The sequence below is a fragment of the Lucilia cuprina genome, chromosome 5 (genome assembly GCF_022045245.1).
Source record: "Lucilia cuprina isolate Lc7/37 chromosome 5, ASM2204524v1, whole genome shotgun sequence".
Taxonomy (NCBI): Eukaryota; Metazoa; Arthropoda; class Insecta; order Diptera; family Calliphoridae; genus Lucilia; species Lucilia cuprina.
In genome coordinates this window covers 9,038,221-9,053,570 of record NC_060953.1, presented here as the reverse complement: position 1 = coordinate 9,053,570, position 15,350 = coordinate 9,038,221, and the positions used below count along the sequence as shown (strand labels likewise).

The 15,350-nt window shown below is 25.1% G+C and overlaps 1 protein-coding gene across 3 annotated transcripts in view; it reads right to left on the bottom strand.

The window, feature by feature from the left end:
* The window catches only part of LOC111687894 (putative cyclin-dependent serine/threonine-protein kinase DDB_G0272797/DDB_G0274007), a 116,199-nt gene that overhangs the window by 40,038 nt on the left and 60,811 nt on the right, over nt 1–15,350 (bottom strand). The window contains exon 2 of one of the 3 annotated variants that reach the window (XM_046951019.1): nt 8,089–8,951. The exons of the other annotated variants lie outside the window; for them this stretch is intronic. Coding sequence (XP_046806975.1) covers nt 8,935–8,951 — 17 coding nt within the window. The 3' untranslated portion in view covers nt 8,089–8,934. Of the gene's footprint in view, nt 1–8,088; nt 8,952–15,350 lie in introns of those variants that run through there. 3 annotated transcript variants of the gene reach the window in all.

Genomic DNA, 15,350 nt, shown 5'->3' with positions numbered 1-15,350 from the left:
ATTCAATAATCCTTAAGTTGCTGCAAAAAAAAGTTCTTTTAAAAAAAAACTATTTTTATACAATGAATTAAACATTTATGTACCATGTAGTGTTTATAAAATTTATTCACCAAAAAAAAAAAAAAAAAAATACAAAATCACTGTCGGCATGTGCGTGCCACAAGAGCACGCAAATAAATACCTTAATTTTTATTTAACACAATAAATAGAAACATATTAAAAGCAATATTTAAAGGAAATATTTCATTTTGAATCTAAAATTAGAAAAAATACCTTAATTTGAAAATTTCTTTCCACGTTATTTTTCATCAAACTTTTATAATTTAAAAAAATTTTTTGAAATTTTTTGTTAATCTTAAAGAAAACACTTTAGTTTATTTATAAAACGAGTTTGCATCAATTTCCTTTAGTTTTGGATTTTTAATGAATTTTTGAAAAATTTACTTTCAAAATTTTGTTTTTCAAAAAATTTAAATTTTCAAAAATTTAGCAAAATTACAATTTTTAAAATAATTTCTTAAAATTTCCTGCAAAAATTACTTAAAATATCTACTTTCATTTTTATAAAAAACATTTTCAAAATTTAGTTTTAAACTTTAGTTAGAGAGCAAAGAAATTTTGCAAATTTTCGCCCCATTTTTTAAAGATTGAATTCCTTTTAAGCTGTGATTACCCTAAACTTCATACATCCTACTTAACATTTCATACATGTTTATCTACCACGCACATGCCTGCATATATTCGACTCAGTATGTTTATGTTATATGTAAACAAACTTAGTTCTTCTTCTCCTGCAAAAAGGAATCTTTTGCACGCAATTTCGAGTTTGAGAAAGTTTGTTTTGTGTTTTTGGTTTATTTCCCTTTATATTGTTGGACAAAAACTAATGTAAGGAATATAATAACAATTACAACAACATCAGAAACAACAAAAACGAACAAAAGTGTTTATTTTATTTTTATTTACAAGAGTCCTTTAGTTTTTAAGGATATTATTTCTTAAATATATTATTTCTTATTGTTTTTAGTTGTAAAAAATTTTTTTTCTTTAAAAAATTTTTAAATTTTAAAAATTCACCAAAATTCCAAAATTTAAAGAAAACTTTTGAAAATATTTATGTTAAAAGCTCAAACTATAAGCTGTCATTTCTTACAAAAAATCTTTCAAAATTCTTGTCATAACCAAAGTGTGAAAAAAAAGAAAGTTGCAAAAGAAAAAAAATTTTTCTTGAAATATTTATAATTTTCAAAAATTCACCAAAATTTAAAAATTTAAGAAAAATCTTTGAAATTTCTAATAAAATAAGCTTAACGTGTTAGCTATCATTTTCTATAAAAATCTTTTCAAAATTCCTGTCATTATGGAAGTTTGAGAAAGAAGAAAATTGCAAAAGTTAAAAATTTTTCTTAAAATATAAACAATTTTCAGAAATTCATCAAAATTTTAAACTTTAAAAAAAGTTTTGAAATTTATAAAAATACAAAGCTTAACCTGTTAGCTTTTGTTTTATGTCAAAAACTTTAAAAAATTTTTCTCATAACGAAAGTTTGTGAAAAAAGAAATTTGCAAAAGTTTTTTTTTTTGGTTTTTTGAAATATTGACAATTTTCAAAAATTCACAAAAATTCTAATATTTATAGAAAACTTTTGAAATTTTTAACAAAACAAGCTTAAAGTATTAGCTTTCGTTTTCTTTAAAAAAAAACTTGGAAATTCTTCCTATAACAAAAGTTTGTGTAAAAAGAAATTTTTAAGTTTTTTTTTTTTTTTTTTGAAATATTAACAATTTCCAAAAATTCACCAAAATTCTAAAATTTATAGAAAACTTTTGAAATTTTTAATAAAACAAGCTTAAAATATTAGCTTTCGTTATCTTTAAAAAAATTTTGCAAATTCTTCTTATAACTAAAGTTTGTGAAAAAAGAAATTTGCAAAAGTAGATTTTTTTTGGTTTTTTGAAATATTGACAATTTTCACAAAATCACCAAAATTCTAAAATTTATAGAAAACTTTTGAAATTTTTAATAAAACAAGCTTAAAGTGTTAGCCATCGTTTTCTTTAAAAAGCTTTTCAAAATCCTTAACATAACAAAAGTTTATGAAAAAATTAAGTTTTTAAAATAGAATTTTTTTCTTGAAACATTGACAATTTTCAAAAATTCACCAAAATTCTAAAATATATAGAAAACTTTTGAAATTTCTTGTAAAACAAGCTTAAAGTGTTAGCTTTTGTTTTCTATAAAAAGCTTTTGAAAATCCTTGACATAAAGAAAGCTTATGAAAAAATTAAGTTTTTAAAATAGACATTTTTTCATGAAATATTAACGATTTTCAAAATTTCGCCAAAATTTCAAACTTAAAAGAAACGTTTTGAAATTTATAATATAAAAAGCTTAAAGTGTTAGCTTTCATTTTCTATTAAAAATTTTGAAAAATTCTTTTCGCAACCAAAGTTTGAGTAAAAAGAAAGTTTTATGAAAAAAATATGTTTTAAAATTCCTTTAAATTTTCTTATTTCTTTTTTTTAATTTTAAAAGAAATTTATTCAAATCTTTTAAATAGATTTGTAAACTAAATAAAATACTTTAAACAATTCTAGCTTTAGGCTGAAATTTATTAACAAATTATTAGGTTTTTTAAGCGTTTTTTTGTGTTTAGAACAATTTGACTATATAACCAAAGGCAATATTTTGTATTAAAGGTATTTTGTTAAACAAAAAACATATGTATGTATAAATGCTTTAGAGCCAACATATCCCTAGTAATTTATGCATTCAAACAACAAACACCAAAAAAAGCTTTGTGTAGGGGGGAAAATTGGCGCTTTTTTGTCTTAACATGTTTAAGGCAGAAAAAAAAAACACGATTGCGTGTATATAAAAGATCCTGTATGAAAGCTGTTTTGTTTTATAGATAACGCTTAAAGGAGTAGGAGTAGTATAGACATAAATAATGTTTTGCTGTTGTTGTATTATTAAAGTATTTCTATACATACATTGTTATTAGGTTTCGTATCCACTAGATACTTTAGACCTCTAAACATACGAGTTGTTTTTTTTTAGATTTTAACATCTATGCGTACCAAGCACCTTTTTTTTTGCACAAAACTAAGGAGTTTTTCTATGGCATGTGTTTTCATCATTGCTTTAGCTGGATCAGCTAAGTCAGCCTACATGCATGTTGGAGTATGTTTTTTTTGTTTCTTTTCATGATTATATCAATGTCTAATAAGAACTTTGTTGTACATTTTGAACTATGGTTTTCTAGAGGCAAAATTTTTAGAGCTTGGGAAACTTTGTATTTTTTACCGTTTTATTTTGCCAATTTTCTATTAATTTTTTCTTTTCTTTAAAGCCTCCCCTTCAAAATGTTAAGTCCCTGCATTATTACTGGTTGTTAAAGTTGAGTTTTTTAATAGACATTTAAACAAAACTGGGGAAAAAACCCACAAGTCTATCAAATGTAAAAAAGACAAAGACTTCTTAGACATTCATTGGAAAGTCAGGAAAATAGTATCGAAAAGAAAAGAGAAACCTTTTGATAGTCAGTTATTTGAATAGATTTGACAGGCTTAACAAACGTTTTAAGGCTTTAAATAGGAATTTTATTTAAAAATCATACAATTTTGTACCAATTTTCTTAAAATTGTTCTTAAAATTCCCTTTAAATCTTTATATTATAAAGCTTTTTAACTTTAAGCTTAAGCTTTTATTAAATAGTTTCACAATACCGCAGTTAAAAAGGGAGAACTGTATGTAATTTTTCTTGTAACTATCACTTCTTAAACTCCCGCCTACTGTAGGTAATTTTGAACCGATTTAAAGGAAATTTCGCTTATCAATGGCTTAAGGTCTCTAGTTTATAAAACTTAAAAGCTTTAAGCACTCGCTTTACCAAAATTTCTTTGCTATTTGCAGTTTCAAGCTGAAACTTGCAATTTATACGGTTTCAATTTTCTTTGTAACTATCACTTCTTAAACGCCCGCCTACTGTAGGTAATTTTGAACCGATTTAAAAGAAATTTGGCTCAACGGTGGCTTAAAGTGTATAGTTTATAAAACTTTAAAGCTTTAAGCTCTCGCTTTAACAAAATTTCTTTGTTATTTGCAGTTGAAGCCAGAAACTTGCAATTTATACGGTTCCAAGCCATTATCTAAGTTTAAACATATCTAGGGGAAGCAATACTTAACCGATTTGTCTGCAATTTGGTTTTATAACTCCTAAAGAAGTTTAGTTTAATAATATGTAATAATTTTAACGTAAGTTTAAATAAAACTTTTCACTATTCGCAGTTTAAAAGGGGAACCTTTAGTTTAAAAGCTTTCAAGCATTAACCGAAGTTTAGACTTATCTGGGGAAAGTAATACTTAACCGATTTGTCTGAAATTTGGTTGTATAACTCCAAAAGAAGTTTAGTTTAATAATTTGTAAAAATGTTAACTTAAGTTTAAACAAATTTTTTTACTATTCGCAGTTTAAAAGGAAACCTTTAGTTTAAAAGCTTTCAAGCAATAACCAAAGTTTAGACTTATCTGGGGAAGGCAATACTTAAACGATTTGCCTGAAATTTGGTTGTATAACTCCTAAAGAAGTTAAGTTTAATATTTTGTAAAAGTTTAAACAAATTTTTTAACAATTCGTAATTTAGAAGGAAAACCTTTAGTTTAAAAGCTTTCAAGCATTTACTGAAGTTCAAACTTATTTAGAGAAAGCAAACCTTAACCGATTTGACTGAAATTTGGTTCAATTATTCCCCAAAGAGTTTAACTTAATATTTTGTAAAAATTTCAAACAAAGTTCTAACAAAATTTTTCTTTAAAGAAGTTTAAGCGTAAAAATTTTTAAAAAAATTTCCTCTTAAAACTAAAGACTTTATTAAAGTCACATTAATGAAGTAATTTTTGCTACGATTTTAAAGAAATTTCAACACATAATTCTTTAAATAGTTTAGTTTGCAATAATTATAATATTTTAAAACAAATTCTAAGAAAATTTTTCACTATTTAAGTTTTTAAGAAGACATCATTGCGTTTAGGTTTTTGAAATTTTATATTTTAGTTTTGACTTAAAATTGTAAATAACAAAAAATTTTTTTTGAATATGTTGAAATTTTATTAAAAATTTTAAAAGTAAACAACTTGAGGGATTTACTGGCAAAATTTTATATAAATTTGTTGAAAATTGTGTTTATAAGGTTAAAGCAAAGTTTGCCATTATTCAAAAAAAGTTGAAAAGTGGTTTCATTTAAAGTCAAGTAAAGAGAAATTTTGTTAGAATTTTGCTGAAAAATTATAGTTTATCTTAAACTAGACACTATAAGGTATTTTTCAGCTAAATTTTAAGAAAATCATTAAAGAACTATGGTCATTGGGTGGCAGTTTATATCATGTATAATTTTAAAGCAAAAAACTACAGGTTTCCCTATTAAATATACAGCAGCGAAAAATTTTGTTAAAAATTTTACTTTAATTTTAATGTAATTGTAAAGTAGACACTTTAGGCAATAATTGAGTAAAATTTCATTAAAATTGGCCAAATATCAAGATTAATAGCCAGCGGATTAGAACGCCTAGATTACAAAAGTTAAAAAAGTAAAGAAGTTTTCTTTAAGCTTGCTTCCTACATGATTAAATTAAATAAATTATTAATTTGTATTAAACATTAAAGATTCTTCCTTTTTGTTGTTAATTTTTTTGTTTTTCAACAAATATCAGGCAATTTATTTAAATAATGCGTAGGAATTTTCATTTAAAGTTTTGTCTCTTGTTTTCATTTGCATTCTCCTTTTTGCATCATTATATAGTAAATTATAGTCATTTTAAATAGCTTGACTATTAATAAATGCGATGATTTTTTTCTCAAACAAATTTAAACAGATTTTCAAATCACCATATCCATATTTCTTCTTTAGCAATATACACAGGCAATGACAATGACTGCCTGTAGAGTCAACATAAGTAAAAATATTACAATGATAATGTTAACTATTACAGGCAAAAGACAAAAGATTTCTACTGGGAGTTGGAGGAAGAAAGAAAAAAAAAATCATAAAATATTTCATCGAATATAACACTTTGCCTTTTGCTAGAATAAAATATGTAAAACAGTGATGACAATGGAGAGATTTTCTTTAGAAACTTATATTTTGTTTACTTTTTTCATTAACATATGTATATTAAAAGCAGAGATAGGTAAAGAGCTTTCTTCAATGATATCTTGCTCTTTTGATTTCATTAGTACTAAAGTTCTCATATTTTTACAAACAAAACTAATCAGAGAGCTAATTGCTTACTCTCTGCCGATGCTTGTTATCAAACAGCAAAATATAACGAGCTCTAACTTGTACTCTCTCTTTCCAACGTACGTTTACTCACACATGTATAAAAACAAGCAAAGCCAGTTAGAGAACTAATTGGTTACTCTTTGCCAATACCCGTTATAAGTAAAGCTTTCTCTGCTCTCTCTTTTCACGCGTACGTTTACTCACATATGTATAAATAACAAGCAAAACTAGTCAAAGAACTAATTGGTTACTCTTTGCCTATACCCGTTATAAGTAAAGCTTTTTATGCTCTCTCTTTTCATGCGTAAGTTTACTCACACATGTATAAATAACAAGCAAAACTAGAACTATTTGGTTACTCTGTGCCCATATAAGTAAAGCCTTCACTGCTCTTTATCTCTCTTTTGTTCCTTTAAAGTTCTTTTAACTATATTTACACTTTAAAACCCATTGATATCACTGTAACACCTACTGCACTATAGCAATACTTATGTCTGACTAAAGAGAGGCCTCCACTCTCTTCCCTTTAAAATACTATATCACTGCTGTCGTCTTATTATTGTTGTTGTTTTTATGCATTTGTGGCATTGTGCCGTGCCTGCCTGCCTGCTAATGCAATTTTCCACTTAAACTGTCGCCATTTATAGTATAGTTTTCATATTATAATTTACAGCAAACAGTTTAGACGTGAACCCAAGACAAGACCGACAAAAAAGCAAAATCAAGAATTTAAAAAAGGCAGAAAAAAATTATATATATATTTTTTTTCAAAACAAAATCAACAGGAAATTAAATGGAGGAGGTTTTAACTAAGATAATAAGGGCCAGATATATATTAATATGTAAAGATTAAGACTAGGCTAGACAGCATGATAGGGGTTATTTAAGACCCTCCCTCTCTCTTGGGTAATTAAAAATTAATTAAGGAAAATCCAAAAATTTTTAAGTTTTAGGCTTTATTGCATTCGTTCTACTGAGGGTATTAGTTGTCCGATTTGTATAAAATTTGGTGGGGTAATTCCCCAAGGTGTTTACTTTAATTGGACTTATAAATTTTACACAAAGTTCTAACAAAATTTTTTACTATTTAAGATTTGAATGAGAAAACTTAATTTTTTATTTTTCAAAATATAGCCCATTTTACTTTAGGTCCACAGATGGTATTATTTAACCGATTTGTAAAAAAAATTGGTGAAGTAACTCTTTTAAGGGTTTACTTCTCTTGGACCTAAACATTTTACAAAAAGTTCTCACAAAATTTTTCACTATTTAAGTTTTTATGTAAAAAACTTAATTTTTAGTTTTTCAAAATGTAGGCCATTTTTGTTTAGGTCCTTAGATTGTAATTTTTGACCGATTTGTGTAATATTTTGTGGAGTAACTCTTTAAAGGGTTTACTTCTCCTGGAACTATAAATTTTAGACAAAGTTCTAATAAAATTTTTCACTATTTAAGACTTTATGAAGAAAAACTTAATTTTTAATTTTTCAGAATATAGGCCATTTTGCATTAGGTCCACAGATGGTATTATTTGACCGACTTGTTTAAAATTTTGTGGAGTAACTCATTAAAGGGTTTACTTCTCCTGGATTTACAAATTTTATAAAAAATTCTCACAAAATTTTTCACTACATAAGATTTTATGTACAAAAACTTAATTATTTATTTTTAAAAATATAGGCCATTTTACTTTAGGTCCACAGTTGGTATTATTTGACCGATTTTTAAAGAAATTGGTGAAGCAACTCTTTAAAGGGTTTATTACTCCTGGACTTAAAAATTTTACAAAAAGTTCTCACAAAATTGTTCACTACTTAAGATTTTATGTAAAAAACATAATTTTTAATTTTTTACAGACTATATTACTCTAGGCCCACAGATCGTATCGTTGTTACTAGTTTTTTGTTAAATTTTTTTTTAACAATTTAAGTAAAATGTTTTTATATAATTCTTTAAAGTGTTGACTTTTTGAGGATGTAAAAATTTAAACTAAAATTGTAATTTTATCAATTTTTTTTATTATTTAAAATTTTTGTTAAAAAAACAAAAAAATTTAAATTATTTTAATTTTTATTTGATTTTATTGCAACTGTTTCTAAACTAAATCCCTTAATTTAATTTTAAACTTTTAGTTAATTTCTTTTGATAAATTATTCCAAGTTTTTCTTTACACTTGGTTTAAGCTTCGTTAAATCTCGACAAATTTTATTTTCTCTTTAAAAAAAATCTGTTTTGTAAGAAAAAAAAAAAGAAAATTAAATAATAAAAAAAAACTTAACTGTCATGTTTGATATTATTAGCCCAGACTGTTTGCGTGGTTACCCCAACTCCCGACTTTAAGAACAAAATTTCCGACTGACATTGCATATGCATAACACAACACATTTTTTATGGCTAAAGTCGCCGCAAAGAAATTGCGTGTTGAGCATTTTAAATTAGTTAACTTTTGGAACAACATTTTAAAACTAAGACGCGAACACATAAAACTAAGGATTTTACTAAATATAGAATAAAAATTTTAAAAAAAGAAATTTATTTTTCTTTTTAAACAGTCAATAAATGACAATCATTATGATGATGGTCGGTTGATAGCTTCTGAAGGTTGAGTTGAAATCTCAAGCTTTTACTTACTATAGATATTCATAGAACTTGTTAGATAGATAACATACCTGTAAAGAAAAAGAGAAAAAATAGTTTTATTATTAATAAGATATTTAACATTTTTTTATTAAAAAAATTAAGAAAATTTTTAAAATTTTTTTTAATTTCATCAAAAGTTTTATATGCTCTAACTTCGTCATTTATAAAGAAAATTTTATAAAATTTTACCAAAATCATTAAGAAAGTATTAGCTTTCAAATAAGTTTAAAATTGTAAAGAAATTTTTACTTAAATGTTTAAATATTTGCAATTTAAATGAGAATATAGCAAATTTTTCATTTACAAATTATATGTAACTTTGATGCAAAGCCCAGAAAGCAATTCTAAACCAATTTGACTGAAATTTTGGAAACATATTCCTTAAAGTGTTAGCTTTGAAATGTGGAATAAACTTACAGAAAAGTTCTAATAAAATTTTTCACTACAAGAGATTTAAAAGGAAAAACTAATATTTTTTCTTTAATTTTAAAACATTAGCAATTTTTTGTCAAATTTGATGTTATCCCCTGAGGGCAATTTTGAAGAGATTAAAATAAAACTTTAGCGATTAATTCTTTAAAGTGTTAGCTTTAAATTGTGTTATTCATTTTCATAAAAGTTCTAATAAAATTTTTCACCACTTGCGAATTAAAGTGAAAATCCAATATTTTTTTTTAATATATGAAATTTTTTAACTTTGCTGCAGTCTTCTGTTCAAAATTTTTAACCGATTGGACTGAAACTTCGGCCAATGAAACCTTAAAGTGTTGTCTTTAAAATATGGTATAACTTTATAGAAAACTTCTAACAAAATTTTTCACAACTTGAGATTTAATGTAAAAACATAATATTTTTATTTTTTTAAATAAGAAATTTTGCAACTTTCCTGTAGTCTCCTGTTTGAAATTTTAAACCGATTGGACTGAAACTTCGGGCAGTAAACCCCCAAGGTGTTGTCTTTAAATTATTGTTTAATTTTTAAAAAAACTTCTAACAAAATTTTTCACCACTTGAGGTTTAAAATGAAAACCCAAAATTTTTCTTTATTTAATATATAAAATTTTGCAACTTTAATGCAGTCTACTGTTTGAAATTTTGAACCGATTGGACTGAAACTTCGGCCACTGAAAGCCCATAGTGTTGTCTTTTAGATATGGTACAACTTTAAAGAAAACTTCTAAGAAAATACAAAAGATTTCATAATAAAATCTAATATTTTTGCTTTATTTTTTTAAATATTTGAAATTTTTTTGCAACTTTTGTGCAACATTCTGAGAGCAATTCTGAACCGATTTAAATAAAACTTTGTAGAGTAATTCCTTAAAGTGTTGGTCTTAAAATGTAGAATAAGTTTTAAGAAAACTCCTAACAAAATTTTACACCACTTAAGATTTTATGGTAAAACTTTTTATTTTTTAAAATATTTGCAATTTTTTGCAACTTTGAGGCAACCCCCTAAGGGCAATTTTGAACCGATTTAAGTAAAAATTTGTCAAGTGATTCCTTAAAGTTTTGGTTTTTAAATATAGAATAAGTTTTAAGAAAATTTTAACAAAATTTCACACTACAAAAGATTTCATGGTTATACCTAATATTTTTTTTTATTTATTTTTAAAAATTTTTGCAATATTGGTGCAACCCCCTGAGTGCAATTTCATACTAATTTAAGTGAAACTTTGTCAAGTGGTTCCTTAAACTCTTGGTTTAAAAATGTAGAATAAGTTTTAAGAAAACTTCTAACAAAATTTTACACTACAAAAGATTTTAGGCTTAAACTTAATAAATAAAATTTTTTAACTTTGCTGTAGTGTCCTGAGTTCAAATTTAGATCGATTTAAGTGAAAGTTGGTCAAGTTATTCTTTAAGGTGTTGATTTTAAAATGTGGAAGAGGTTTTCAGAAACTTTCGTGTTATTAGTTTGTTTTAACGCGCCTCATTAAACGATAAAGAAACATAACAAACTATTTTTCCCTTTTGCACTTTTACTAGACTTCATAACATAACAAATGATTTAACTAACATTAGCAATATTGCTACTTTAGTTGTTGTTGTTGTTGTTGCTTTTTTCCCTTCCCTTCGATTTTTATGCAATAGATTGGAAATCGAACTAACGGTTACTCGTAAAACCATTAACAATTGTCATCAATCGAAGGCAATAAAAATTTATTATTTAGTTTTTATTATTGTTTCTTTTTTTTCTAACGCAATAATAATAAAAATGAAATTATTTGTCAACGCCATAAATTATGCGAAGGACCAAAATTGTAGAGTAAGAAGAGTGTCAAACAGAGTCATGGGGAGAGAAAGAGAGAGAGGGATAGTTACACAAACATTAAATAGCCCGATTTATTATAAAGATCTTGTGCACAAAAGTCATAGAGATTTTGCTTTGTTAGGAAGTAACTAGTGTGAGAGAAAGAAAAAGAGAGAGGGAGAGAGAGTATGTCATTGTTTTCTAATACTGATGACCCTGTATTACAAATGTCAGTTGTATATTTGGTAAATATTTAATGCATTAGACATTTAACTACATTTGCTACACATGTTAAAATTACAACCATGTTACAAAAATAAAAACTGCATTAACTCTATTACACATTCAGGTCCAAACTAAAAATATGGCGCCAAAAGAAAACTACATTAAATAGAGATTTTTATGGCTGTAACTGTAATTAATTATAAACTACTGTCAAAAATTTATAGTTCAAAGCAACAAGGGTGTTGGCAAAAGATTATGAAATATTTGTGGTTAGGAAACAGGGTTGATTTTTTTTGGAATATTTAATAATTTGTTAAATATTATTGAAAAAACTCATCTGATAAACATTATGATGTTATCATTTGAAAAAAAAATTTAATTTATAATTATAAAAGACATGTGGTCAAAAAGTCGAAACATTTTTCTAACTTAACAATTAATTTTTTCAGGTTTTTACAAAAATTTATTATTTATTTCAATATAAAAAGTTAAAGAAAAGGGGAACGAGAAAGGTTATTTGTATTTTAAATGCGGGGATTATGGAAAATATATGTTGTCATTTTTTTGTAGACAACATTTGCAATAATGTGTTTACTTGTTTTTCAAAAAAACCAACCCTGCTTTCAAACTGTCATTTATGAGGTGTCAAAAAATTATAGAAACTGTCAGTGTGCGTGTTGAAATGTTTTTAGGGGGATAATTACAATTGATGTTTCAAAACAGGCAAATAATAGAAAATATTAATAGAAAAAAGGGATGTAAATTTTATTTCAAAAAAAAAAGGATTAGTTTAAAGAAGTGGTTTATTTTTTTTCAATTGACAGCAAGTGTTTTTATGTTAGTTGTTAAAGTTTTAAAGGATTAAGACTCATAATGACACATGTCAATATTATTTATAAAATAGAATATAAAACAGAAAAATTATACAAATTCAAAGGAATTTTCAAATTAAAAAGAAAAATTACATAAAAACTAAATCTAAAAAAATAAATAAAAAAAAATAAAATTTTACAAAATTTTTAAAATTTTCTTAAAGTTCAAATATTTTCAAATACTTTTTTTAAAGTAAACACTTTGAAGAATTCACTCAAATCTCATAAGACTAAAGTTCTCAATTCTCAAAAGTTGTTTCCTTATAAAAAAAAAATAGAAAAATTTTAAAGTTTAAAAAAAAATTTTTTAATTTTAAAAAAATTATGAGTTTTTTAAAAAAAATTTCAAAATTTTTGTTTAATCTTAAAGTAAACACTTTGTACAATATTATACTAAAAATTCAATCAAATCGCTTTACTCTTGAGTTTAAAAAACTCAACATTTGATTTCTATATTGAAAAAGTTCAAGCAAATTTCAAAATTTTCATAAAATTATGAATTTTTTCAAAAAATTTCAAAACTTTTGTTGAATCTTAAAGTAAACACTTTGAAGAATTTTATACTGAAAAATTCATTCAAATTGCTTAATTCTAAAGTTCACAAATCTCAAAAGTTGTTTTCTTTATTAAAAAATTTTTAAACAAATTTTAAAATTTAAGAAAAATATTTAAATTTTTTTAAAATTGAAATATTTTCAAAACTTTTGTAAAATCTTAAAGTAAACACTTTGTTCACTCAAATTCACTCAAATCGCTTAAGTCTTAAGTTCTCAATTCTCAACAATTGTTTTCTATATTAAAGAAAATTTAAACTAATTTTAAAATTTTTACCAATTTTTAAAATTTTCATAAAATTATGAATTTCTTAAAAAGTTTTCAAAACTTTTGTTGAATCTTAAAGTAAACACTTTGAAGAATGTTATACTAAAAATTCACTGAAATCACTCTACTCTAGAGTTTACAACACTCTAAATTTGTTTTATATATTAAAAAATTTTTTAAAAAAATTTCAAAAATTTTGGACAATTTTTAAAATTTTCATAAAATTATGAATTTTTAAAAAAATTTCCAAACTTTTTTTTAACTTAAAGTAAACACTTTAAAGAATATTATATAAAAAATTCATTCAATTCGCTTAAATCTACAGTTCACAAGACTTAAACAAAATTAAGAAATGAATTAAATTTTTTTTTAAGTTTTATTCAAAAAATTTAAATATTTCTTAAGATTTTAACCTAAAATATAATTTATTTAAACGTTAAACTTTAAATTAAAACAAATATTGTACAACAAAAAAATTTTTCTCTTAAAAAAAACACCCAAAGCAATATATGGCAACATTTCCTTAGGTAGTTTGCATATTGCCAAGTTTTTTTTTTCTTTATAAATTTTCTTGCCACTTCTTTTCAAAAAAAAACTTGCGGGCTACTTGCTGCATTTAAAATTAACCTGTAAAAATTTAAGTTGCAACAACTACAAAAGATATTGTAGAATATTACACTTAAACCTAAGCAAACGCAATTTGCCTTGGAAAGCAATAAAAGAAGCATACAACTAACTGTCTTTAGAGCACACTTACTGCAGTGCTTAAGGCATTTTTGGCTAAAAAAAAAGGAAAAAGTAAAGAAAACATTTTATATTTTCTGTTCTTTTTTTTAAACAACTGACCAACTGGTCTTACTAATGAACATACAAAAACTTCTTTCTTATTTAAAATGCCGCTTTTCCTTAAAATCTGTTGTGGCACAAACGAGAAGCAAATGCAATGTGCAGTGCATTGGTTGCACAAAGAAAATACTACAAGGTTTCACATTAAAGCAATTTTAAATAAATAGAAATTTTCCTAAAATTTTTCAATTCTTTAAATTATTATCAAAAATTTTCCTTAAACGTCATTTTTTAAAAAAAAATCCACTTTTTAAATACAATATAAAAAAACCCCATGAAATGCAGATGTTTTTTTTTTAACAAAAAAAAAATATATAAACAAATGTCATTAATTTTTTGTTCCAAGGATTTTATAGCAAAAACTTTGTATGATAAATTTGCCCAAAAAGGGAGAGGGAAGGAACCAACTAAAAAAAAAACGCTCATTCCCAGAATGATGAATTACAATTACATGGCTCAACAAATGCCAACATTCATACACTTTAAATGTTGCTAGACACGAAGAGTTCTTAGCGCCCCACAACACAACACAAAAAAAACCAAAAAACCCAAAAAAATATTGGGTGGCATAAAAATAATGAAAAGAACAAGGATTTAACGCAAACAAAAAAATGCAAAAATTTTGAAATGTTTTCTTTCAAAAACAACAACATGTAATCTATAACAAATGTCAAAACATAAGCTTTTTTTTTGCTCACCACCACAATACAAAAAACGAGTTGTAAAGTAGAATTGAGCTATAGCAAAACACGCGAAATATTTAGGGACCCACTGTCATCTTAAACAGAAATTTTGTTGGTTGGAGGTCATTTTATTTAAGGTTTTGGGTTTTGTCGAGTGGCTACATGTTGACGCCTAATAGCTTCAAAAAAATCATTTGTTTAGTTTATTTTTTTGGGAAGATTTTTTTTTGTTGAAATATAACAATTTGCTTTTGAAAAGTTGGTTTTGTGGGAGTAGATTTAGTTTCAGTTAATGACATTTAACATAAATCATTTGAAAATTTTGTGTTGGTTATAGGAATTTGACAGCTTAAGAAGGCTTAAATATTTTGGCAAGTGAACTATGAAGAAAAAGGGAAAGGAAGTAGATTTAGAAACAGAGTAAGGCACTAGGGGAGCAAATGAAAAGGAAACCAATTATAATTAAGTCGAAACTGATCAGTTCTAGTTGAGTTCTTGTTGAGTTCTAGTTGTGTTCTAGTTGTGCTCTAGTAGTATTCTAGTTGTGTTGTAGTTGTGTTGTAGTTGTGTTGTAGTTGTGTTCTAGTTGTGTTCTAGTTGTGTTCTAGTTGTGTACTTGTTGTGTTCTAGTTCTGTTCTAGTTCTGTTCTAGTTCTGTTCTAGTTCTGTTCTAGTTCTGTTCTAGTTCTGTTCTAGTTCTGTTCTAGTTCTGTTCTAGTTCTGATC